This window comes from Podarcis raffonei, chromosome 1, assembly GCF_027172205.1.
Source record: "Podarcis raffonei isolate rPodRaf1 chromosome 1, rPodRaf1.pri, whole genome shotgun sequence".
NCBI lineage: Eukaryota > Metazoa > Chordata > Lepidosauria > Squamata > Lacertidae > Podarcis > Podarcis raffonei.
This window is the reverse complement of record NC_070602.1, coordinates 114007284-114034217: the sequence shown is the minus strand read 5'-3', so window position 1 is coordinate 114034217 and position 26934 is coordinate 114007284. Positions and strand designations below refer to the sequence as shown.

The 26934-nt window shown below is 41.4% G+C and overlaps 1 protein-coding gene across 1 annotated transcript in view; it reads right to left on the bottom strand.

The window, feature by feature from the left end:
- TTN (titin) overlaps window positions 1-26934 on the bottom strand; it is a 292385-nt gene that overhangs the window by 136178 nt on the left and 129273 nt on the right. The window contains exons 111-126 of the mRNA XM_053410245.1: window positions 9557-9640; window positions 9212-9295; window positions 8952-9032; window positions 7285-7368; window positions 6845-6919; window positions 6609-6683; window positions 6293-6367; window positions 5882-5965; window positions 5064-5402; window positions 4659-4742; window positions 3767-3844; window positions 3466-3549; window positions 3223-3306; window positions 2663-2746; window positions 1913-1996; window positions 1690-1770 (exon numbers count right to left, since the gene is read on the bottom strand). Coding sequence (XP_053266220.1) covers window positions 1690-1770; window positions 1913-1996; window positions 2663-2746; window positions 3223-3306; window positions 3466-3549; window positions 3767-3844; window positions 4659-4742; window positions 5064-5402; window positions 5882-5965; window positions 6293-6367; window positions 6609-6683; window positions 6845-6919; window positions 7285-7368; window positions 8952-9032; window positions 9212-9295; window positions 9557-9640 — 1560 coding nt within the window. The remainder of the gene's footprint in view (window positions 1-1689; window positions 1771-1912; window positions 1997-2662; window positions 2747-3222; window positions 3307-3465; window positions 3550-3766; window positions 3845-4658; window positions 4743-5063; window positions 5403-5881; window positions 5966-6292; window positions 6368-6608; window positions 6684-6844; window positions 6920-7284; window positions 7369-8951; window positions 9033-9211; window positions 9296-9556; window positions 9641-26934) is intronic.

Below are 26934 nucleotides of genomic sequence, written 5' to 3'. Positions count from 1 at the left end.
AGAGAGCCCAGCCGTATTTATTGTGGAATAAACTTATACTTTCCATTTAGTCACAGAAGCAGGCCTTCTTCAAGGTTAACTAATTTGAACCTTTTGCTCTGCTAATTAGAGATGCTCAGGCTGAAAACAGATAGGAGTGCAGCAGAATTATTTGCTTAAATCTAGGTTTGCTACAATCACATATAAAGTAGGGTGCCTGTTGTTAAGAGCAAAGGGGGTGGAGGAGTGAAAGGTTCTGAAATATGCCCCTTCTGCACTCCATAAGTCGCTAAACATTTTTTGCTGGAACTCCTTTTTACCCCGCCTGGGCTCTGATTATTTTTCTGCTCTCATGGGTCATGTCTAGCAGGGCAAGTTAAGGCTCACCCCTCAACTGAGCACTAGTCATGCTTTTATGGTTAGCCTCGCTAGTTAGAAAGTTTGGTCCCACTGAAACCAGTTCGTCTAATCTAATTAAAAGTTAAGTGTTCCACCTTTCTGGTTTCTAGTTATTCCAATCTTCAGTTAAGTTCTGAAAAAAGTTTTTCATTGCTACTGAACTATCATTAACTGGATCTTATGCTATTTTCTTTTTCACCCAAGTTTTCATTTTTCTCCCTTAATGCTTTATGAGAATGGTTTTTATTGGGCTACATCTGAGACACATGAAAGGCAGCCTAAATAATATCTAAACCTTGAAACAATCCCCCATGTGTGTTTATTGCTGCATTTGAAAATGAATCTACTTAAAGTCTATACAATCATTAATGTGAATGGAGTGTGAATGGAGTGTGAATGGCCGATCAAATGGCCATAAACACCTTTAGTATACATGGCAACCTGGGCTTGGGCTCTGTAACATAAAGCATTGACAAGTTAGAAGACTTAATTAAAGGATTATGTACCTTCATAGTGCGTAGCTTCTTTCCTAGATACTTGAAATGTTACTTGTTCCTCCGAAATGGCTTTCTTTCGTATCACAGGCACTTTAAAGATATTAGTTTGTGGCAGGAAATTAAAAAAATTGTGAAACACATAGAAACAGACAAACTAAATAAACAGTTATTGACGTTGGCACACAACACCCCGAAATTTATGACAATGAGCTATTGTGGCACATTTAAATGCCTTGAAATTTGCTAATTCATTATCACTTTCACTGAATTGCTGTTGTACCTTTAGCTGCCGGAGGTTCCAATTCTTTTGAGACCGATGGAGTAGGAATTATTTCTTGTGAAACAGCCTTTTCTCGAATCTCAGGTGCTTTAAAGATATTAGTCTTTTTTTAGAAACGTGGGCATTTTAAAATAAGAGGTTATTGCAGACCACAGACAAAACAACAGGACACACACATACATATTTCAAAGATCTTGGAAGAAATTTGACACGTATCTTCCATGATAGAATTACAGCGACGAAACATTGCCTTATGACCAATTGAGCCTTCTGCATTCGTCTCTGCTTTGCAAGAGCGGCGATTCTAGATGAAAAGCAATATTCCTATTCCTATTCAGATTTCTAGTACAGGTGATCTGAATTTTATCCCATTTAATTATTCCCCCTAAAATTGCATGGGATAATTTGTCATTAATTTGTCAAGAAATTCTCCTACATTGCACAAAACACTGAATTATATAAGAGAATAGCAGGTGGGGAAATAAAATGGCGAAATGTCTCATTTCACTGCAGTTGTAGCTAAAGGTGTGTTACCTTTGATAGGCGTTGCTTCTTCTTTAGGTACAGGTGTAGGTTTCTTCTTCTCTGGCACAGCTTTCTTTGCCGCCGGAGGCACTTTAAAGATATTAGTTTATTTTTGAGTATGTATACAATTATGTCACACATAAGACAAAAAGGAACAGACCAACAAAGGGCCTGGATAATACAATGGTAGCTGCTTGCTTTGGGAAATTAGCGGAAGAGGTGGTGTATGTACCTTTAATGGGCGGAGCTTTCTGTTTTATAGGAACACCAATGGGAGCCGTTTCTTCTGGGACAGCTTCCTCTTCCAGTTCAAGCACTTTAAAGATATTAGTATATTTGAGACGTTTCAAAAGGACACACAAAGGACAGGTTGGGGGGGGGGAAATAAACAGCACACAGTGAAGACCAGCAGATCAAGAAAACAAACAAAGTTAAAAAAAAGAATAATCCTAGAACTAAAGAAGCACAACTCATTTACGATTTGCTCTCTGACATCTATGCTGTTTCCTTTGGCTTTTAAAAGTGAAATGGCTAACAGCAGAACAGTGATTTTTGCCACAGCAGCTGAATTACTATGCTCTTCTTGACACAGTGACAACAGGCTCTGCTCCACATACTAAAAACTCAGATTCCTTCCCTTATGTCTATGTTTGGCCAAGTGCATTTGCTTCAGACTGTGGAGGTCAAATGATTGATAGGAAGCTTCGCAAAGGAGCTTCACCACTGGAGCCAGAATCCCACCATTGGACCATAAGACCTGCTACTTCACTGCAATATGTCCTCACGCCAAAACATGTGGACAATAATATTTTAAATCATGACATTTTGATCAAGCAAAACACAGCAAGATAAGGTGTTTGATATTATAAAGCCTACAAAATCAGACACCTCTTACTATTCTCAGTGCCAATTAAATTGTTAAACTGACTGACCGGCTTTTCAAGCTTAGTTATTTTGCAAATTGAATAAAACTCTGATGTACCTTCAACTGTAGCACCTTCCTTTTCTCTGGAGATAATATAAGTAACTTTTTCTTCCCGTAATGTTTTCTCATGAACTGTGGGAGCTTTAAAGATATTAGTTTTCTCTTAGTTGGGTTTTTTTAAAAAAAATAGTTATAACATCTTTAAACGCAAGACAACCATAACACAGAGAAAAGAATAACTAAACAAATTCTTTTTCCATTTTAAATACTTCAGGGGCAGAATATCATTTTAATGGTTTCATACGCAGGAAGAAGGGGATAATGAGCAATTTAAATTTAATAAAGTGGCTTGACCGATAAAATACATTTTCTAATGTCAGCTATACCTCTTTTCCTTTATACAATAAATGCCATCACTTTATTTAGGACATCTTCCAATCACAGCTGTTGTCAACATAGTCAACAGATTTTTGTAAGCCAAATGAAAATGTTTTCTTCAGATTTCATAGGATTTATGATACACTTGTGCCAGGAACATCTAAGTAAACATTGATGATGCAACTACACTGATGGAGATACACTTTTTTTTGTTCTTGCCTATTCAAAATTTCATCTACCTTTTACTGTGGGAGGTTCTTCTGCTTCATAGGTAGTGATGGATACTTTTTCTTCAGGGACGGCTCTCTTGGGAATGTCAGGCACTTTAAAGATAGAGCATGTACTCAAGCTTATTTGGAGAAATACACACTTCTAAAATAATGTGCACATTGCTGAAAGTTCTCTTCTGAGGCGTTAGTGATAACACCATAGACGAGAACACAGGAATGTCAACATTCTTTCTGTCTTACTACTGAATCTACCTTTAGCTGGTGAAGGCTCTTTCCTTTTGGGAACAGTCTTAGGCACTTTTTCTTCAGGAACAGCTTTCTTAGGTATCTCAGGCACTTTAAAGATACAATACTTTTGTTTAGTTATTTATGAATCTTACATGAATGCTATATACATAATTACAAAAGAAGGGAACACAAAACACAAGGACACACCATGAATACATACACATACAGAACAAACACAACATACCATTGAAGGTGTACAACACATTTATACAAAATACACAGAGAGAAGATGAAAGATACACAAGATAGTGAAGAGTGAATGTACCTTTAGGTGGCGGAGTTACTTCTTTCTTAGGAACAGCAAGAGGTACTTTTTCTTCTGGTTTCTTTTTTGCTGCGGGCACTTTAAAAACATGTATTTCTTTTAAGAGTTTGCCATTCTTTGAATTACGAATCAAGTGCAAGAATAAACAAAAGAGACTAAAATGCCACACAAAATGACAGAAAGGGGTTTAAAAAACGACACAGACGCATAGGGGCAATAGTGATTAAATGTCAAGTTCGACAGAGAAGGGAAAAAATTATCTATCCCAGTTTGTTAGCTATACTGATCTGCCTTCTCTTATCTAGTTGCTTACATATATGGGAAACTGTTCCACTAAATGTAATGAAACTTAGGTGGTTTGGAACCACAATCCAACTATACCCTCTCTCAAGTCCCATTCTTCCTCTGAAAATCCACTCTGGAAGGTCTCCTCCCCTGGCAGCTGAACACACATGGTTGCCGGCTGATGGGGAATTCCCCCCAGTTGTCATGGCCATGGGTACAACTTTCTGCCCAGCGAAGCCAGGTTCACATTGACCAATCAGAGGCCCAAGCTGGGGGAGTTCCTCGCTAGCTGGCCAGCACTGGCTTAACAGAACTGAGGAAAAGCTATCAGATGTATACATAGCTCATGCCCTTAGACAGTTCAACTAACAGGTTTGTATCCAACTCAGAACAGACACAGTGAAATTAATGGGCCTATGTTAGTCATGACCTTTAATTTCATTGGGTCTGTTATGACTATGGCTAACAATGGATACAACCCATAGTGACATATTAAAATTAATGTCCCATCTGCTAGTGAAAACTGAAATGTAAGGACAACGATCACCCATAAGGGGACCTGATTTTTCAGGGTACACAAAGGAACAGATTCATCAGCTTTATGTACCTTTAGCTGGTGGAGCTTCCTCTTTTTTAGGTACAGCAACTTTTACTTTTTCTTCAGCAATGGCTCTTTTAGGCACCTCAGGCACTTGAAAAACATTTTACGAAGGAGCTTTTAGTTATTTACAAAGATACCAAATTGCTAAATTCAGAAGACTGTAATCACAATTACAGAAGAAGTCTCTAATCATTAAAGGAGGATACACCCATCATTAGCTTTTTGAACTCTTCGGTAACAGCAGCATAGTTGGTTTGACCCACTCTGGGAAACCTGTCCCTCAAATGGAGTCTTGTAAGCACAAAAGCAGGGAATACTGGGGTGGATTTTTGGGGGGAGGGGAAATTTGGGCATTCAAAAGAAGGTTCAATCTCAGGGCAGCAACAAACAACAGGTAAATGATTAATATACCTATTGCTGGTGGAACCTCATACACTTCCTCATATTCTTCAATCTCCTTGGTCTCCCGAACCTCTTCATAGTACTCAAGTTCCTCCGGTTCTGGAGCTTCTTCATACTGTTCAAATTCTTCTGGAGCTTCCTCGTATTGCTCAACTTCAGGTTCTTCTGGAGCTTCTTCATATCTTTCAGGTTCTGGGGCTTCCTCATATTCTTCAGGTTCTTCACCCTCTTCTACCTGAAGAAACTCCTCAGTCTTCTCATAGGTCTCATATTTCTCATATTCTTCATAGAAGTATTTTTCGACAGTGACCTGTTCTTCAGGGATGGGTTTCTTACGTACCACAGGCACTTTAAAGATAGCATTAATTTTTCATTATTTTAAAGACTTGCTGGTGCATAAGCATACAAAGCAAACATAGAAAGAAAACCACCCAAAGTTATCATTATAATTACAAGAAGGGTTTTTAAAAATAAAAAAGGGATACCTGTAGTGCTAGTGGCCTATAGTAATAGACTAGAAGATGTTAGAAAAGATCAGTAATAAATTCTCCTTATAAGATATTTAGAGATGCACAAAAACAAACTTAGGTGGAAGAATTTTCTATGATTTAACAGCAGATATTTTTTCCTCAGAGATGTTAAAAAATACAGTGCTGTTTCAGGTAGGCATTTTAAAATTTACCAAGTATAAGAAAACCACACAATTCATAAAGCATGAATAAAAACGAATGCAAGAAGTTACTAACGTATATTTGACTGTGATAAAACACACATATAATTAGTAATATGAAAGAAGAACGTTATAACACAGATAAGAAGAGTTGTACCTTTGGCAGATGGAGCCTCTACTTTTTTAGGAGGAGCAGTTGCTACCTTCTTTTCAGGGACAACTTTCTTGGGTACCTCAGGCACTTTAAAGACATGACACCGCTACTTTAGCTTTTTTATATATATTGCACAATGTCAGTCAAACTACAAGATCACAAGCAACACAGAGACATACAAGATGACACAAATCACTATGCTGATTTAGGATGCAATCCTATACCCATCATTTTCCTGCGTGTAAGTCCTATTGATCCCAATGGGACTTACTTCTGAGTCGAAGTGTATAGGATGGCATTGTTTAGTTGGTTCAAGTTCAAACGTAATGGGACAGCAACAACAAAAATGACTGGTTAATGCCATGATAAATGTTATCATCTTATGTATCTATAGGTATAGATTTATGGATATACCTTTCTCTGGAGGAGCTGCCACCTTTCTAGGAACAGGGACTTTCTCTTCTGGGACAGGTTTGGGAACTTCAGGCACTTTAAAGAATATTGAGTTATTTTAAGAATTTGGTCTCGAGCCAGCGTGGACAAACACATATGACATTGCAATGTTTAAGAGCTATCTATTCAGACAACTTTGCCGTATTCCCAAAAGTGAACATCAGGTATGACGTACGGCAAGCCTACTTTAATAGCTAATTAATTAATACAAATGGTTATCAATGTATGGACAAAAATAAAAATAAAAATTGCACACTGTTTTAAAGATTGGATATACCTTTTTTTGGAGGAGCTGGGACCTTTTTGGCAACAGGAACTTTCTCCTCCGGAACAGGCTTAGGAACCTCAGGCACTTTAAAGACAGCATAGACTTAATTTAAAGCCACCGCACACACAAACATGTAAGACTTCACAGCATTGTTAGCTATGTGTTTCAATGCTCCGAGACATAATGATAATTTCTAGACTTAAAGTAAGGGTCAAAAGCGTTCTGGTTTTGATATATGGCTATACCTTTTGCTGGAGGAGACGGCACCTTTTTGGGAACGGGCACTTTCTCTTCAGGGACGGGTTTAGGAACCTCAGCCACTTAAAAAAAAAATGATAGTGTTTTGAGAATATGTTTTGTTTTTTTAAAAAATCCTCAGTTCTACCACAATACCAAGAAGCACCAAGAACAGGAAGATGTGTACAAAAAGCAAGAAATTCGCAGAACAAGAACTTCAGCAATTCAGACAATATTCTGCCGGGAAGCAGTTTTCCATACATTGCAAACAGACAAAAGTGACACAGGACAAACATGTTGTGCTATACACATTTTGAAATATTTCCTGCACACAGTTTAAATCCCCCTGAATTCACTGGCAAACAAGAAGTTTCTTTTCTCTTCTGGAAGGTCAGGTTGTTAGTACAACTGAAGAAAACATACACTAATTCCTTGTTACTCAATGTACCTTTTGCTGGAGGAGGCTCCACTTTTTGGGGAACAGCTGCAGGGACTTTCTTTTCTGGGACGACTTTCTTTGGCACTTCTGGGACTTTAAACACATATTTTCGGATTAAGAATTTTGTTTTTAACTTCGGAAAGAGAAACATAGCTCACGTTGGGGTTGGGGCAGGGCGGGGAGCACAAACACAGGTCACAGCATAGACCACAATTCATGAATCTGCTTTAGGTAACAGAATTTGTGACTATTCCTCTCGGAACAGCAGCCAGGCCATATCACACACTACATTTGAAATTTCGCGGAGTTTCAAAAACAATTTGCGAAACAGTATGTTGGCCTTTGCTCGTGACAACTAAACAATGCACATCAATCCTATTCATGTTTACTTAGGAGTAAATCCCACAGTGTTCAAAGAAGTGTCGTTATACCAAATCAGATAATGAGTTAAGGTTAAGGTTAAGGAATCGGGTCTGGAGCTTTTTACAACTGGGTACCCTGTTAAAATGAGACACGGGTGGCACTGTGGGTTAAACCACAGAGCCTAGGACTTGCCGATCAGAAGGTCGGCGGTTTGAATCCCCATGATGGGGTGAGCTCCTGTTGTTCGGTCTCTGCTCCTGCCAACCTAGCAGTTCGAAAGCACATCAAAGTGCAAGTAGATAAATAGGTACCACTCTGGTGGGAAGATAAACAGCGTTTCTGTGTGCTGCTCTGGTTCACCAGAAGTGGCTTAGTCATGCTGGCCACATGACCTGGAAGCTGTATGCCGGCTCCCTCGGCCAGTAAAGCGAGATGAGTGCCGCAACCCCAGAGTCGGTCACGACTGGACCTAATGGTCAGGGGTCCCTTTACCTTTACCTTACCCTGTTAAAGGGGTTTGGGAAGGGATATTGCTGTCCAGAGGTCACATGGAGGCCAATGGGCCATAGCACCCTACTGAGAGGCAGTCCGGCGGGGAGCATCATACTTGATGCTTGTCAGGGAGTGACCTCTTGACCCAACTATCAACAACCAGCAGGCAGGCTGGTTGATCTCAGATACCTACCCAATGTCTTCTCCAAAACCAGTTCACATGGTTTGCCTCCAACACTGGATGGCGCACCTCTTGAGTATGGCTATGCAAATATCTTTACTTAGAAACAGTTATCTTTAAATACTTAAGTGCCATTATTTATGTCTTTAGAAATAGGTTTGTAAAATTATTTTCAGAGGCTTTATAAAGAAAATTGCAGCATGAAACAAGATCAAGAAAGAGAAGTATTTAGGCTGCAATTAAAAGTATGTCTGCGGTCCTATGCCCATTCACTTGGGAATAATCGTTCATTGTCTCCAATGCTGTTTTACTGATTACCCAATGGAACTTTCCTGTTGTTTCCTCCTGCCTGCAGTGCCCCTCTGTGCACCCTCAAAATTCACATATGGAAGTCAGGGGACTATTTGAGGAGATTTTGAGGGGTGCATGGGGAAAAGGGGGGGAAAGGGAAGTCCCACTGAATGAGCAAAACTCTGCTTGCCCAGAATTTGGTAAGCCTAGCAGAATTTATTCCTGGGTAAACATGCATAAGATCAGATTGCATGGCTTTTAGAGAACATAAAGCAAACGACACAGATCATATTATTGTTCTTATTTTTAAAAGAGGTCTTTGATAAGGATAATGATGAGCTGAATGTACCTTTTTCAGGTATAGCTTCCTCTTCTTCAGGTATATAAACAGGTGCTTCTTCTGGGACAGGCTCCTTTGGTATGTGAGGCACTTCAAGGATTTAATTTGAAGAATGTGATTTATGGGTTTGTTGTGACCAAGAAAGAGACAGAAACAGAAAGAGCTGACAGGGAAGGGACAACATCTATATTTGACATACACAAGCATCACATCTAAGATTAAAGAAACACATGAGATCAAGAAGACTGATTTTGACTGGGTTGATATACCTTTAGCTGGTGGAGGTTCTGGTTTTTTGGGCACAGTGAGAGGCACCTTTGCTTCAGACACAGCTTTCTTGGGTATCTCAGGCACTTTAAAGACACCAAGAAACAGACTTTGTATGCACATTGTATCACAAAAAAGAAAGAACAGATGTAGCAGAAGACAAAATACAAAAACCATTCATATCTCGGGTGGGTGTGTCTGTGGTTGCAAATCTACACATCCTTGTTGATTTTGCATGGTTAATATTGCTTGTTGAAATACTCTGCACATATCTCTGTGTTAAACCATGGGTAAAGCACTTACACATGTATGTATAATTTATATCTTTCAAATATTATTTCAGATACCTTTAGGTGGAGCGGGCTCTGGTTTTTTGGGGACCGCAACAGGCACTTTCTCTTCTGGCACAGCTTTTTTCGGCACGGCTGGCACTTTAAAAAGATTAATTTGCAGATTGATTTGACTCCTTCTAGTATTGAGACACCACAAAGCAAAAGAACTAAAAGAAGAATGTGCTGCATCTGAACCACAAGGGCAAGGGGATTTGCAGATCTGCTCTTAATGAAACCGCCAGGTTTTTCTCACTGATATAATGTTTCTTTAATATTTCTATTTACAGGCCCACCCTTCATGGTATTGACCACCCAGGGAGAGGTACAACAAACTGCAGCCCTGCTATGTAACGTAGCAGGTCAATTGCTTACAACAAGGCTCTCCAAACTTGAGTCACCAGCTGTTTTTGGATTACAATGCCCATCATCCCTAGCTAGCAGAACCAGTGGCCAGGGATGATGGGTATTGTAGTCCCAAAAAACCCCACCTGGAAACCCAAGTTTGGGGAAACCCTGGTTTAAAAGGATGACCAGGTGAACAAGGAGATGATACCTTTAGCAGGAGGAGCTTCCACCTTTTTAGGAGCAGGTACTTTCTCTTCAGGGACCACTTTCTTGGGTACTTCAGGCACTTCAATTGAAAGAGACAGTACTTTGAGCATAGAATTTGGTTTCCAAATGAAGATGGAGAACAGTGACACAAAGCACAAGAAGATTTTTTGTTGTTGAAGAAAATAAACAAGAAGTTACATTTAACAGGATTAAAGGACTATTAACACAGTTATTGTTTTCAGTTTGCACGGCAATTTTTACCACATAAACGTGCCCAGAGTGGGTCGTGACACAACATCAACACAACAGGAAAATCTAAGTACATCATTGCAATCAACAGCCTAGTTGTAGCCTATTAGGTAAGTTTATTTGCACAGGGCAAGCCTCACACTGATTTACCTTTAGCTGGTGGGGCTTCTTTTCGTTTAGGAACCGGAACCTTTTCTTCCGGGACGGGTTTCTTTGGCACCTCAGGCACTTTAAAGATAGGGCAAGAGATTGTTGAGGACACCACACCATTCACACAGCACATTAGAACAGAGAGTCAACAAAGGGCATGTCTACAGTTGATCCCCAGCCTACTAACGCCACTGAGCCAACAAACTTAATGAACTGAAAGTAAGAGTTTGAGGACACCGAATGAAGAGATGATGTACCTTTTGCTGGAGGAGCTTCCTTCTTCTTGGGGACAGGCGCAGGAGGAGCCTTTTTCTCAGGGACGGGCTTCTTTGGTACCTCAGGCACTTGAAGAATAGGATTGTATTTAAAAGAATGGACGCACCAAGACGCACCATAAGAACACAGCTGTATTGCAACGCTCTGACATGACCCCCGCAAGCTAAGTTAACTTAAGGAAAGTTGCTTGCTCCCTCTTCCCCCTTGCAGCCACTTGCATCCCCTGAAAGTCCTCTCTAGAGTGTTGGGGCTCCTTCCTGAATACAGTGAAATGGGGCATACATAGCTGTTTTTTTATAATCAAGCCAGACCATTGGTCCATCTAGCTCCTCACTGTCAATTACAGTCGTACCTTGGATCCCGAATGCCATGGTACTCGGACATTTTGGCTCCCAAACACCGCAAACCCGGAAGTGACTGTTCCGGTTTGTGAACTATTTTTGGAACCCAAACATCTGGTGGGGCTTCTGCAGCTTCTGATTGGCTGCAGAAACTTCCTGCAGCCAATCAGAAGCCGCGCTTCGGTTTCCAAACGTTTCCAGAACGAATTCCATTCGACTTCCAAGGTATGACTGTATAATGCCAAACAGGGGGCATTCTTAGTCCTACCTGGGAAAGCGTATTCTCCTTCTCGGAGAGCACGTGTTGCGGTGGGGGCCGCCAGGACACTCCAAAGTTGGGGCGGGCTAATTGACCGTTGGCCACTGATGCGATTGGGGCTTCCCTTGTTGTTGGGAAGAAGTTAATGTTGCCATTTGTTGATTGACAGCTAGAAATGCTAAAACTTCTTGCACGAGGCTAGGGCTTCCTCTTTTCGCCCGTGCATTGGATTGCCTGTCCCTCCCTCCCTAGAATAGGGTTGTTTGCTTTGACCTTGCTATGCCTGTCAGGGGGTCGTCTGCTTTGGAGCAGGGGTCTGGTAGGAATTTTGTCCATCTGGCTGATTGGCTGGGGCCATTTGGCTTTTGCCTACTGCGTAGCAAATTGTCACAACTTGTAAGGTTCGTGGTTAGGCATTGGTTTATGGTTTGGTTGGTTGAGGGGCATGGATTGGCTGTGCCTGCCCCTCTAATGCTGCTGCTGCAAGGGATTCTGTTAAAGGAATTGGGGGCTAACTGTTGCTTGTCCACTCTGTTAAGGGGGCTCGGGCCATAGCAATGAGCTCCTGGTTGCATTTGGGGAGGGCTGAGGGCAGGTTCCCTGCTCCGACACTACCCCCAAGTGTATTCCCCTATTCTGACTTTCGCATCGTGCGGAATGTCAGTCTGTCCCCCATGATGGGGGCAGATAGTCGCAACCAATGCCTAAGCAACCACTCACAAATTTGTATTTTAATGAAGTTGTGGCCAAAATTATGCCAAAAATCTTAAACAAAAATTCTGTGTGATGTGTGAGTTATTGGGGTGGCCCTGGGGACCTCGACACGCAATGCCAGGGATTAAAACTGGAACCTTCTACATTCAAAGCAGATGTTTTACCACAAAGCCATAGTCCTTCCTCAGATGGGGTCACTGGTGCTGGGAGCGGAGAGTAATTCAAAAGCAAAGATTCAAAGATAAGTTATTTAAGGGAAGGTCATGGAGGAGAAATTTCCCATCTCCTCTATGGTTAAGATATATTGCTCGGCACATGGAGAGGGGTGGTTGGCAATGGAAGAACATGGGGACACTATCGGATGCTAGACATTTTCTTCCTGATCTCACTATTCAGTAGAGCATAGGTCAATGCTATCAGATGTTCTGTATGTATTTTTGTAATCTATTTTACCCCCAAACTATATGCTGTTGTATTCTCTGGTTATTTACTCCCTGGGAACTGTGGTGTCACAGGGTTTTGGCACACAACTAGCTTGCTGAATTGACATTTTTTTCAGCTTGGAGAAGCCTGGGTGGAAATGAAATATATTCCTGAGAGTTTTGCTAGGACTAAAGACACTGCCTAGCGTGGACAAGCTCAGTGTTTCTGGGATATTCTCTAATTCAGCTACAGCTATTTCTACTTGCAACATGAGCTGCACCACGCACATCTCACAACAAAGGAGAGCAAAATGAACTGAAAGCGAAAACCAAATAAATAACCAAGCAAACAAAAGCCAAGGCCAAACCAAGAGCATTAAAAAATAATAATAATCCTTTCTTTGTAATGCGCTTGTAAACTGGGATGTTACCTTTAGCTGGAGGAGGCGGAGAAGGTACTTCTTCCTCTTCCTCATACTCAGGAACTTCTTCATAATGAGGAACTTCCTCCTCTTCATATTGAGGTACTTCCTCCTCATATTGTGTGACTTCTTCCTCATATCGGGTTACTTCCTCCTCATAATGAGAGACTTCTTTCTCATATTGTGTGACTTCCTCCTCATATTGTGTGACTTCCTCTTCATATTGTGTGACTTCTTCCTCTTCATATTGGGGAGCCTCTTCCTCCTCTTCATATTGGGGAACTTCCACATGAACCACTTCCTTTCGAGTAACGGTCTTACGGACTTCAGGCACTTAAAAAATACGAATTTTCAAGAGTCTTAGCTAACATATAATTAACGCATACTAAGAACCAAATTTCACTGCAATGAAAGAATCAAGCTAGGACAAGAACACTCAGATATACAGCAGCAGACAGTATACACTTATGGCACACAAAGAGCACACATTGGCACAATATTAAATGTACCTTTAGCTGGAGGTTTCTTCACTTTAGCGGCAATTGATATGGGCATTTTCTGTTTTGTGGGAATTCTCTCAGGTTCTTCGGGAACTTTAAAGACACAGTATATTTATGTTTCAGAGCTTTGATGGTAAAGTTACAGAAGGCCATAAAGAGCAGTAGGAAATTTGACAGAAACAAACATTTATGTTGCCAGACAAATGAACAAACATTTGGACAAGATGTGGCTAACGCATAGTTGCAGGTATAGTCTTTATACATCCGTCTTCTTACTGGTGTAGTGCATATACACCATTTTGTTGTTAGGATCAGTGGAGTCTATATGTCTATCATATTGGAAAGCTGCCCATTTCTTCAGGTGCTATTACTTAGAAATACTCTAGACAGTAATCTACAGTAATTTTTCAAGATAATACATAGGGACTTTCATTGCAAGCTGCTATGTCTGGTAAATCAAAGGGATGGAAGTCATTGAAAGTCTGGTTACATTAAGTGGGTATTATGCCAAGTCTCTGTTTAGGTTACTGACATTTTGAAGAAATTTCTACATTCTATAAGAGATTATGTGGGAAGATTTAAGCCTTCAGCTTTATGGGATGGGACAACTGTAGCAGTCATCCAAGCCAAAAATGAACAAACAAACCAATAATTTATGCAAGCTGTGAAATTTACTCTGTTGGAGGGTGTGGGGAGCCAAACAACCAAGTGTTATCTGTGGTTTAGGCCAACAAACTGCTTCTTTTTTGCCTCACCATGAATGAAATTGAACACCCTCAGCAATTCTTACACGAATACTATCCTGCACCACTGCTTTATATTAGTGAACTTCTTTAGTGAATTAGCATTCACACTGGTTTAGTTCTAGAACTAATAATTCTGCTAATGTAAGAAAAAGACAGATTGGGTTGTTTCCAAAGATGCACCTCCACCAACGGGAGGTGGGTTTTTTTTTGGAGAAAGTGGAGGCTTCTGTCATCAGAACAGGGAAGGAAACATCAGTTTACACCAAATTGCCATCCCCTCTGCATCTTCCATGCCACCTCCCGCAGAGCACATTTGTGGCGCAGAGGCATGGGAGCTGCAAGAACAAGAGGGATTTGGCAAAAATCACTTTCCTCACCGTTTGGCTGATGGAAGCCTCTAATGGATCAGTAGAACACCTTTGGATACACCTCATTTTAATATAAAAGTGAAAACTGAGGTGATACCCACATGCCATAGCTGTCAACGTTTCCCTTTTTTAAAGGGGAATTCCCTTATTCCGAATAGGATTCCTCACAAGAATAGGGAAAAGTTGACAACTATGCCGCATGCTTCCCAAAGGCATCTCATGAAACACTGTGAAAACAGGATGTTGGACTAGAGGGGTCATTGGCCTGATCTAGTAGGTTCATTTTACGTTCTCACCCTGCCCATTAATCTATACGGTGAATTGGTTAGGATTCCTGTTCCCCTACCCTGGTTGAGTTCATACCTGTATATGAAACTTCCTCCTCTGTGTGAAGAGAAACAGACATTTCTTCCGAATACCCCCAGTGCTCTTCCACAACTATTATTAAAGACAGAGTATTGAACTTTAGCATTTCTTATGGGAAACACTATTTGGGTCAGACAATGGGAATTTCGATAAGATTGATTAAGCAGTTACAAAACAAATGTAACTTTTATGGCAAGCCTTCTAGGTTTAAATAAAATAAAGTAAATAAATTGGGGGAGGGGAGTGCCCAAAGCAATATCCTCTCAAATGTATTTGGGGCAGAAAAAAGTATTTCCTTAATAACTTAGGGTTGGATATGGGAATTAATAGGCAGGTTGTTAGCACATTAACTACTTGTACTTTGATTTAGTTTACTTCAAAGCTTGTATACCTTTTTCTGGAGGGGCTGCTTTCCTTTTGGGGACAGCAATAGATATTTTTTCTTCTGAGACAACTGTCTTTGGAACTTCTGGCACTTGAAAGATAGGAAATGTAAGAAAACCACGTTGTGAATTTAAAACCCTCTCTCTGAATTGTTGCTGTTGGTGGTCTTGTAAGAGGATTACAGACAAAGAAAACTTCATAGACATTTGATATCTCAAGATTTTCTAATACAGGAGACCAACATGACAACATAATATTAAGCAGACATACATTTAGCAAAAACTTGACTATACACTTAGATAATTAACCGGCCTGCTTTTGGTTTATGGAATTTGCTCTTTTTCAAGAACAGAAATAGTTATTTCTTATCCAAAGGCATCATAATGTAAAATATTCACTGCAGATTTTTAAACAGAAATAATATTTATGAAATCATTTATTTTCTTTTTTAAAAAAAATAAAGGTCCGAAAGAGTGTACACTGCAGAAAACTTTCAAGAAGGATATTAAGATTCAGGACAGCTTTTAACAGTGACAGAGAAATGTCTCACAAAACAAGAATGCCATAAGAGGTCTAAAGCACATGGCAGTTTTGCCCACATAAAAATAATATTGCAAAAGACCTTACAAACTACACAGTCAACACAATGAAGTGCTGCAGATCAGCAAAGGCCAGCTGCTCGAAGTTGTGCAGGCAAAGTGCCTACAGGAATTCATTAACACCAGCGTTTCAAGCGTCCCAGTTTAACCATAATATTCTGCATTTGTTTTGACACAGAGCAGAACATTTCTGTGAAATTTAGCCAAGTTTATTTTTTCCTTATCAGAAGCAGCTGGTTCACAACTCCAGCGGGTGCCTGTTTCTGACCTATTCAAAAGCCCTCTTGCAGAGTCAGAGAAAGCAGGTGTACCTTTAGCTGGTGGAGCCACTGCTTTCTTGGGAACTGGAACAGGGACTTTCTCCTCCGGCACAGCTTTCTTTGGCACAGCTGGCACTTGAAAGATATTATTAATTTTCAGGTGACTTAAATCACGTACATGTGACACATATAAACCAGGTAACAAAACAATTCAAAGTACCGAGATCTTGACATTGTACATAAAACAAGAAAAGGAAACGCAGACTATTTAACATAATTCGATCACCAGGGCAAAATAAGGGATGCAAAGAGTTACCTTTGGCATGCCTAAAGAAACAGGCATGCTAAAAACATTTTTTTTTTTGAACAATAAATTCTTTCTCCCCCTGCTATATTCCTCTCCTATGCTATATCACAACTAGCCTTTGAAAGCTCCTTCGGTTTCAAAAGTGGTTTGTTCTGCATCATGGAGGAAGATATTTGATGACTGAGTCCCCTGGGTTTCTCGCATTTGCTGTGCAGTTCTTTAGTTCCCAAGAAATCTTAAGATACATATATATAAATTCCACAGAATTTAAAACTTTATATACCTCTTTTTGGTGGAGCCTCCTCCTTCTTAGTGACTGTTACTTTTTCTTCAGTGACAACCTTTTTCTTGTGTACTTCAGTCACTTAAAGACAACAAACAAAGGTAGGAATATTGCATGTGGTTCCATCTCAGAATGACAGGAATATATTTTGAATATAATTCAGTTCCGTTTAAAAATACTGATTTATTATTTACCATATATAAAACATGAATGAGACAGTAAAAGAGACCGAGGAACTGACAACATTACTGGCAGAAGATTGAAAGAGGGGCCAATACGTGGGGACAGTCCCTCAAGATATTAATGTGCACGAAACCCATATAATTCTTATGTGAAATGGACCAACAAAATATATACATGACGCTGTCTAGACAAAACACATTACTGACATGATTTTGTGTGTGTGTTACCTTTGGGTGCTGGAGGTTCTTTTGCTTTAGGTGGTGCCCGTTCCTCAGGAAGCGCTTTCTTGGCCACTTAAAAATATTACAAAATTTTATAACGTTGGAGTGATTTTAACATCAATAGGAAAACACATTAAGAACTTACAACACATACATTTCACTGAGTAAATCCACAGCCAGATTGCTTAGAGACAAGCAATTGCTCACACTTAATGCAAAAGAGATTAACATCAACTCAAATAGTTTAGATGACAGACGACCAAAAAAACAAAAACAAAAAAGAGCATTTTGCCTAGGGTTGCCATATTTCAAAAAGTCAAAACCAGGGCACCCCGAAAGTTGTTGAGCTTTTTTAGACAAACCCCAAATTTGTTGAGCCTTTGAAATCCCAGTAATGTCCGAGACGTATGGCAACCCTAATTTTGCCTAAGTGAAAAAAGCAGTCTATATATATACCTCTAGCTGGGGGAGCTTCCACTTTCTTGGGAACAGCAACTGGTACTTTCTTTTCTGGTTCAGGTTTCTTCCGAACCTCAGGCACTTCAGGAAGAATATTTAAGTATCAGTTATGTTCGCTGTGCATGTTATTCAAACAGTATAGAAAAATAAGGAGATGAATCCATATTTCAATGCAAAATTCAGTCGAAATGTTCAGAGGCTAATTCTGTTTTATATACATACAGAAACACACACTAAGACATACTCATCTCTGCACAGCAGAATCAAAAGATACACAAGGTGTTATATGAAAGCAAAATGGGCCATTGCTGGCAATTAGGGTTTTTAAAATTGAGAAAGGCACAGGAATTTGCAAACAGGTCCTTGCCAGTCAAAAAAGATAGTTCGTAATACTTTGAGCACTGCAACAACAACAAAACAAGCACAAATACAATAGTAACAAGCATGGGACAGACAGCTGTCAAACATCTATATTGAAGAGTTGATACTTTAATACCAAAGAGTTGCTGGTATACCTTTAACTGGTGGGACTTCTTCATGCACTGTCTCCTCAGCGTAGTAGGCCTCTTCTGTTAATGTAAAGATATTAAGAAGGTATAGTTGAATAGTTGACATGCACATGTTGATACAATTAACAAAACAAGAAAGTGACAGCTCTTACAAACACACATATATTTACTTTCATCTCATGTTACTCCTAGTACATGTGCAGGTAGGTTTACTCCAGGGACAGAACTCCTGATATTGCTGGACTACAACTCCCATAATTCCTGACCATTGGCCATGCTAGCTGGGGTCGTTGGGAGTCCAGCAAGCTCTGGAGGGCCACAGGTTCTCCATCCCTGCTTTCCTCTCAACAGAAGCCATACTCTCTCTTCTGATTATTTCATGGGAAAAAGTGAGTAGATTACTTCCCAGTTCCCATTGAAGTCAATGTAAACATCCACAGTGACTTCAGCGAGAGATGACATATCTCAACTTCCTTGAAAAGGTCACATCCATGAAAGGGCCTATCTCAATGGTTCTTGTAATAAATAGGGGGAGCCTTATGAAATGGGGTATTAGATCACATCCTTTAATTCCATAGCTCTTGGAGCAATGGCTTTAGGTAAGTTAGATTTCATGTACTTTTGTTTTGTTTAGCTCTACGTGGCTGATATGAAGGTGACTAATATTTGGAATTATTTTATAATGATAAGCAAGTAGTAGATCATATGTATGTATGAATGAATGAATAAATAATATTATCTCTTTCAAATATGTAGCTCTTTTTCTGTCTGTTTCTGGTGGTTCCAGCTTTCTTGGGAGAGTAATGAGGCTCTGAAAGTTGATCCACCCTAAATAATATGTGTTATCTGTGTAGGAATGTAGGAATCTTTTATTCTTATACTAATTGGCTTGCAGTGCTCTGCCTATATTTGTAAATTTGAGAAAAGAACACTTGGGTCCGTTTCTGTATTTTCATGTGAAAATAAGAATGATGGAGGGAAATAAGAAAAGAAAAAGTGTATGCACTCTTAAATTTACTCTTTTAAACCTTTGTTTGGGTTCCGAACAAAGTAAATCATATCATAAGCAGCAAATGACTGGCATAATTTTAAAAGGTCATTAAATAATTACATTCAATTCAGCCCAAAGGATATAATGGCAGATATTATATTATACCAACATTTGCTGCTGGCTGTTGAATTGAGGCATACCTGTTACTTCAGAAATCTCTTCCTCTCTCTCATAAGAGATCTCCTCTCTCTCATAAGAAATTTCCTCCTCCCTTTCATAAGAAATCTCCTCCTCTCTTTCATAAATTTCTTCTTCTTCCACTTCTTCCTCCTCCACCTCTTCAGGCCATTCTTCCACTGTTAATATTTTAAAGATGGGTTATTTTTAATTTTGCTGTGGGGTTAGATGTCCTATAACCACCCTTGCCAGGTCAGTGTAATTACTACAAACAGGCATATACAAAGGACATGAACTGATTTGCATACACAGAAACACACATTCATATCAACTGCAATTCTAGGGATCTCAGATCTTTTCCCATTACAACAGGTACATAAGAGAATTAATAGCAAAGTATCTACATCAAAGTTAGCTACTGCAAGGGTCTAGATGACTTGCCAAGGTCTCTTGATCTATGGAATCCTGCACTGTGGTATGTGATGACTCCATCAGGGGACAGATTCTTACAAGAAAAATCAGGTGGAGTTTTATGTAGGAAAACCCATGTCGCACTACAGGTGTCCTATGTATACACTGTCCCTAAATCATGACTTCTTTCCACAGAGTATGGAAAGTTGAAAGGATAATGGGTTAGATCCAAAGGTGATCTTCATTTAGAAGAAAATCTTTTCCAAGCATAGTTGGACTGCTTCTGACTTAATGGAAGAACGTTGAATGACAAAATATACCCCAGATCCATAGGAGCTCCTCCACTTGCACAAGGGCTTCTGTAAGACTTTGTGCAACATTTACTTCTGCCACCAAGATATAGGTGTGTCTGACTAGAATGGAGCTATCTCTCAGCTTAACTCATCTCACTAGGTTGTTGCAAAAGCAAAATGAAAGGAGGGACCTTGTATATCACCCTGAGATTCTTGGAAGTAGGGTGGGATAAAATGTAATGGATAAATAATAAATGCTATTGACATTCTGGGTAACCAAGGAATTGGATCTGAGAAAAGACATTTCATCTGAGGAGCTTGCCTGGGTGTCAGATGTTATACAAATGTCCAGAGACACACAAACACAAAACTGTAATGGCAGGTGTTAACAGGGAAGACCAGTGAAGAGCAGCGACAACAAAAAGCGCTTAAAAACAGTTAAATTCCTCACAGTTCTAATTATTTGCAAATATACCTTCAGGTGGTGGAGCTTCCACTCTTTTAGAAATGGCAACAGATACTTTTTCTTCTGAAACAAATCTTTTCTCTTCTAGAACAGCTCTCTTAGACACCTCAGGCACTTTAAAAGACATTAAACGCGTTGAGTTTTAATGGGGATATACAGATTCCTGACTGATATCTGAGGAGGTTTGTCTGAACACTTGTGCAACTAACAACCGCAAAATGGACAAGTGAACTACATACTGTTCTTTACTAGGCAACATACGAAGTAAAGCTAATACAGAACTGCAAAACAAACATAAGCAAATCGTCCCCTCTTGACAGGGATGGGGAAGCTTTCTCAGCCTGAGGGCTGCCTTCTCTTTGGGGCAAGCTTCCGGGGGACACATATCAGTGGTGCACAGGGCCAGAGGCAAATGTGCAGAGAGGAACTAATGTGAATTTGACAGTAGGTCAGTTTGTACACACACTCACCAACCCCACTTTATTATCCATCCATCTAAGCATCCATCCCAGCCAGGCAAAAATACCTCATGTGGCATGACTAAACCACTTCTAGCACAACGGAACACTGTAACAGAAATCAGAGTGCATGGAAACGCCATTTACCTTCCTGCTGCAGAGGTACCTATTTATCTACTTGCACTGGTGTGATTTAAAACTGGAAGGTTGGCAGGAGCTGGGACAGAGCAACGGGAGCTCACCCCATCGTGCGTGGGGATTTGAACTGCCAACCTTCTGACTGGCAAGCCCAAGAGGCTCAGTGGCTTAGACCACAGCACCACCCGCGTCCTTTTACTCAGGGAGGATACAAAGCATGGCCAATGAGGTATGTGACCTTGGGAAGGTATGTGGCTTGAGGAGCATTTTGAAGACCAGATAGAGCAGCCCACAGGGCTGTATCTGGCCCCCAGATCTAAGGTTCCCCATTCCTGCCCTATGAAAATATGAACAGTTGCAAGCAATGTGACATGGTACAAAACATAAAATGATGGTCAGCATACGAAAGAAAGGTAAAAGCTCTTTTAGATAATAAGACCATTGACCACTTAAATGCATACCTCTGGCTGGGGGAGCTTCCACCTTTTTGGGAACAGCAACAGGTAATTTTTCTTCAGGGACGACTTTCTTAGGTACCTCAGGCACTTTAAAGAGACCATTTAGTTTTAGAATTTTTTTGAAGTGGCAAGAATGATGTTAAAAGTACAGATTTCGGCTACAAAGAAGAGGCAGCAACTAAAAAGATATAGAGGACATTTAAATAATGGTGCCGATGTAAAAGACCAATGGTCTTTTGTTTTTTTTAATTAAATTTTAATTTTATTTAACATAACTGTTACAAAATATAAGCAAAACACTGCAAATACATACACACATATACACTTCAAATAAGCATATATACATGAAAAAAGGAACAAAAGAGAAAAAAGAAGAAAAGAAAAAAGAAGAAAAAATAAAGACAAAAGAAGAAGAAAAGTTGGAAGAATTTGTTCCAATTTTCTTCTACAAATATCTCAATATGAAAATAATAATAAAATTTCATTGATTGACTTCCATCGCTTACACTGCACTTCATACAAGCATTTTAAGCAAGATTGTATCTGTTATTCCGTATTTTTCCCATACAATCTCACACAAATATTCTAATTAATAAGTTTTCTAAAGCTTTCATAAATCTATTCTAAACACAACCAATACCTTAGATTTAATCCTTGTTTACATTTGACTGCAATGGTCTTTTTGTTATGTTCTGTTTTGTTTGTTTGTTTTGAAGGATAGCATACCTTTAGCTGGAGGAGCTTCTTCCCTTTTGCGTAGCCGCGGCACTTTTTCTTCAGGGACCGCTTTCTCAGGTACTTTTAATAATGTTAAAATGAGAATATATAAGAATATGTAGAGACTAAGAGATCATGACGGCTATTATCAACAACTATACACAAACATATGCTGCATAGGACTCAAATATGAAATGAACATACATATGAGGACGATACAAAGAGAGAAACAAAAGAGTCTTAAGATTTAGTTTTATATATTTTTCAAATATATAAGATTTGAGTCTTGTACCTTTGGGTGGCGGAGGCACTTTCTTTTTTGGAACAGGAACCTTTTCTTCTACTTTCTTAGGTACCTCTGGCACTTTGAAAAAAAATCAGATTTATGAATATTGGGATCGAATATTGTTAACTATTATAAAGTGAGGAGCAGGGTCCTATATTAAGTTGTGAGATCACTTACAATTGAACTGGGCACTTTACTGAATATAGATGTGTTACAATAACATTGCACACTGTCTGTTTAGCGTTCTGGTGTTTAACTGAAGAACATTTGTTAATGAAGATGCTGTTGAGCAACGAACAAATATAGGAAGACGACGATTACGACACGAAAACAATCACTGCTGAGGGACCTCAGATCTTTTCACGACACGCCATTTGAAGCAACAAATGAAAAGAGCTGCTTATGAGCGGTGGTCTCATACCTTTAGCAGGTGGCTCCACTTTTTTAGGAACGGGAACAGGTGCTTTTTCTTCTGGGACTGGCTTTTTAGGTACTTCGGGCACTTTAAAGATATCAAAAGCAGATTCTGAGAATCACCCGGACACATAACAACTGATCAATGACATCTCACACTTTGTGATTACATTTCACAACAAGGAAGAGATGGTATTTTGGAAAGGAATGCTCTAACCCAGAAGAACCTCCATTTAAGATTCCCTGTGGGCAGCAGCCCAAACACCTACATATTCAACACATTAGCTTTGGTAACCAAACACAGAAAGACGCTGGATTTGTAAAACTCATTCCGAACGGTGGTTGCATATGGGGGACAAAGCACAGGGGACAAAGGTTCTTTGGGTGGCTTTCGTTTCAAGAAAAGTACCTTTAGCTGGGGGTGCCGGTTCTTTCTTGGGAACAGCAGCAGGCTTTCTTTCTTCTGGCGTAGGTTTCTTAGGCACCTCTGGCACTTGATCATTAAAAAAAGAGAGGTTTTAGAACTTGGAACTCCTGTTTGAGGCCCAACATCCAAGATTGCACAGAAATATATGGAGAGAAGCAGAAGCGAGATAAATGGCATATCAAGGCATCAAGCAAAAGCTGTTAATAAAGAGGTAAATGTACCCCTGACCGTTAGGTTCAGTCATGGACGACTCTGGGGTTGTGCGCTCAACTCGCTCTGTAGGCCGAGGGAGCTGGCGTTTGTCCGCAGACAGCTTCCGGGTCATGTGGCCAGCATGACTAAGCGCTTCTGGCGAACCAAAGCAGCACACGGAAATGCCGTTTACCTTCCCGCCGGAGTGGTACCTATTTATCTACTTGCACTTTGACGTGCTTTTGAACTGCTAGGTGGGCAGGAGCAGGGACCGAGCAACGGGAGCTCACCCCGTCGCGGGGATTCAAACTGCCGACCTTCTGATTAGCAAGCCCTAGTCTCAGTGGTTTAGACCACAGTGCCACCCACGTCCCAAATCTGTTAACAGGTAATGGTAATCTGTCATGAAAAAAGCCACACTAGGCATACATCCCATTTTGATCCACAAAATTGTGTGTCTGTATGAGTGCCTTCTGTACGCGGCATGCTAATCTAACAGTTATCATACCATGCAGAAGATATTATGCTAACAAAGCAAAATTTGGCAAATGCGCTGGGGCTGGAAAACACTGCCGGCTTTTATACCTCGCCGGTTGCAAGGGCATGTGTGCAGCCAATGCCCTCTCAGCCAGGAGAAGCCACTGATTGGCCAATTTGAGATGCAGCAGTCGGCGGGAACACAAGCCAGATGCCCAGACAGGGAGGGGGGATTCCCCCAATGGCTGCCTGGCCATGTGCACTCTGTTCTCACTGCCCAGGGATGGCATGAGGGACCACAACATGCACCCTCTCAGGAAGGCGTAAGCGTCCATTACATTACAAAGCGAAATTTAGCAAATGAATATTGGCCATCACTAAAGTACATGTATATTATATACACTTTGCTTGCAGAAAAAGACCACAAAGCCACCTATGTAACACATGGACACATTTTAGAGCATGGAGAAGAGTTCAGATAAGCAAGATGGCGGGATCAGCTCTGACAATGGATGTACCTTTAGCTGGCGGAGCCTCTACTTTTGGAGGAGGAGCAGGTTTTTTCTTTTCTGGGACTGGTTTCTTTGGCACCTCGGGCACTTTAAAGACACACAGGTATAAAAGTTTTAGAGAAGTGCTACAGGCCTACAGTTGTTCATAGCCCTGAAGAAAATGTTTGAAATGCCAGCGTGGATTTAAAACCATGTATCTATTTAATAAAGACAGTTATGGCTATTGAAGATTAAACCCGCTGTCAGAGGCTCAGGAGCAGAAGAGCAGGGGAGAGAGCAGATAGAGAGCGGAGGAGAGGAATCAGAGGGGAGCGTAGGGGAATATGACAGTGGACCGAGAGATTCCATGAGCTTCTCCAGCGAATCAGAAGATTCCCAGGAGAGGGCGCCTATGGTAAGGGCGAGGCGAATCCCAGAGGGGACGATCCATAAACAAGGAACCAGAGGGGAGTCCCAAAGGAGTAGCGGAGGAGTAGGGCCAGTTTCCCCACCAGAGCACAGTGGGGGGGAAGAGTCACGTGAGTCAGGACCATCTTCTCCTCCATCGGGGAGTGGGGAGAAGGAGGGAAGGCCAGGTCCAGCTAGCCTCCCCGAAAGGGGGAGCAGTGACACAAGTGTAACGGTCAGAAGGAAAGTGGGAGGCTGCGCGCGCGCGCCAAGTTCAAATGTGGAGGAGCGCGGGACATCAGAAAACCCGGATTGGGAGCCAGGTCCTAAAGCCCGAAAGAGGGGGGGGGAGGAGTCGGGAGAATCAGCGTCAGAAGAATCTCGGAGGGCAGAGACTCCGACTAGCAGAAGGACCCAGAGAAAGAAGGAACAGAGGAAAAGGTGGAGTAAAGCTAGAATCTTAAGCTGGTGTCAGGGGGGCGGAGATTCAGATGGGACTTCTGCGGTCTGACGGATAGATGTAGCGTTGCGCGCTGCACGTCTGGAAATGAGACTGAACTTCAATAAAGACTTTTAAACTTGAGCAAGAAGCAGCGTTGGTCTTGTGTGAGCTGGGACCTTGGGCAGCGCTGACAGTAAGTCCCATCTCGTAAAAACTCTGCAAGCTCACGAAGATAGGCAAAGATGACTACAGAGGAAAAAATCAAGCAATTGCAGGAAGCGGTGTCAACGCTCTACGCAGAATTGGCTGCGTCTAAGAAAAAAGAAGGAGAAACAGCTGCGCTCTGCCAGGATCTGCAAGCCAGGTGGGACAAATGGGGAAAGGAGGGGCAGCTGGGAGCCAAGCCGGAGGGAGTTGCCCTCGGGAAAAGGGGGGCAAGCCTGGTGACCCATTTTGACGGGAACCTGCAGCAGTACCCTAACTTCAGAGCAGAAGTAGTTTTCGCGCTCAATTTGCTTCGGAAAGATTTTAGAGATGAGGAGGAGAAAGTGGGTTTCATAATCACTCATCTGCATGGGGAAGCTAAGTCGTGGCTGCGAACCTTGTTACGCGAAAATGACCCCGCCCTCAAAGATTCAAGCGCCTTTATTGGAGCCATGGACGCTTGCTTTAAATCAATGGTGGATGTGGATGTCGCTAGAAGGGAAATGCATGGATTGCGGCAAGGAAAAGCGACAGTGCGCCAGTATCATTCCCGCTTTTTTGGGTTAGTAAATGTGCTGGGCTGGCAGAAGGACTCAGCTGCCGTCAGGGATCTGTTCTGGGAGGGGCTGAATGGAGCCGTGAAAGATGAGCTGGCGAGGGGAGAGAGACCCCAAAATACAACAGAAGTTGTCCAAAGGGCGCTCGCAATTGGGGTGCACCTGGAAGAACGCCCGTGGAGCAGGGAGCAGGGGGGAAGAGCAAACACGTCAGTTAGAACGACTCCCTTCCTACCCAGAGAGACAGAGCGCGCTCAGTCCACGCCTGCTCTGATGAGGGGGGAGGAGCCAATGGAAATCGGAGGTGCAAGGGCTCAGACAGCAAGCAGAGCCCAAACACCAGGAGCAGTCAAGGCGAAGGCTCCTAGAGGGAGCAGGAAGTGTTACATCTGCGACAGTGCACTGCACATGGCCAAAGAGTGTCCCCAGAGGCTCCAGAAGCACACTGCAGCCTCAGCAACTGTTAAAGGAGCAATTCAGCAGGAGGAGCAGCCCCAGGGAAACGGAGGAGCCTGGTTGGAGACAGAGGCACTGGGGCTCAACCAGGCGAGTCAGTGAAGCAGTCCCCAGAGATTTTGCAGCCCACGGACCCCCTCCCACCCAAACCAGTGGTGCAACTCACTGCATCGCTCCAGCTGCCCGATGGGCTCACCCTGGAGGTCCCTATTACCATTGACTCTGGTAGCAACGCAGACTTTGTAGGGTTGGACTTCGTCAAGCAGCATCGCATAGCACTCCTGCCAGCCACGACGCCCCTAAATGTTGTCACAGTAGATGGCAGGAAGATACTGGGAGGAGAGGTGGTACAGCAGACAC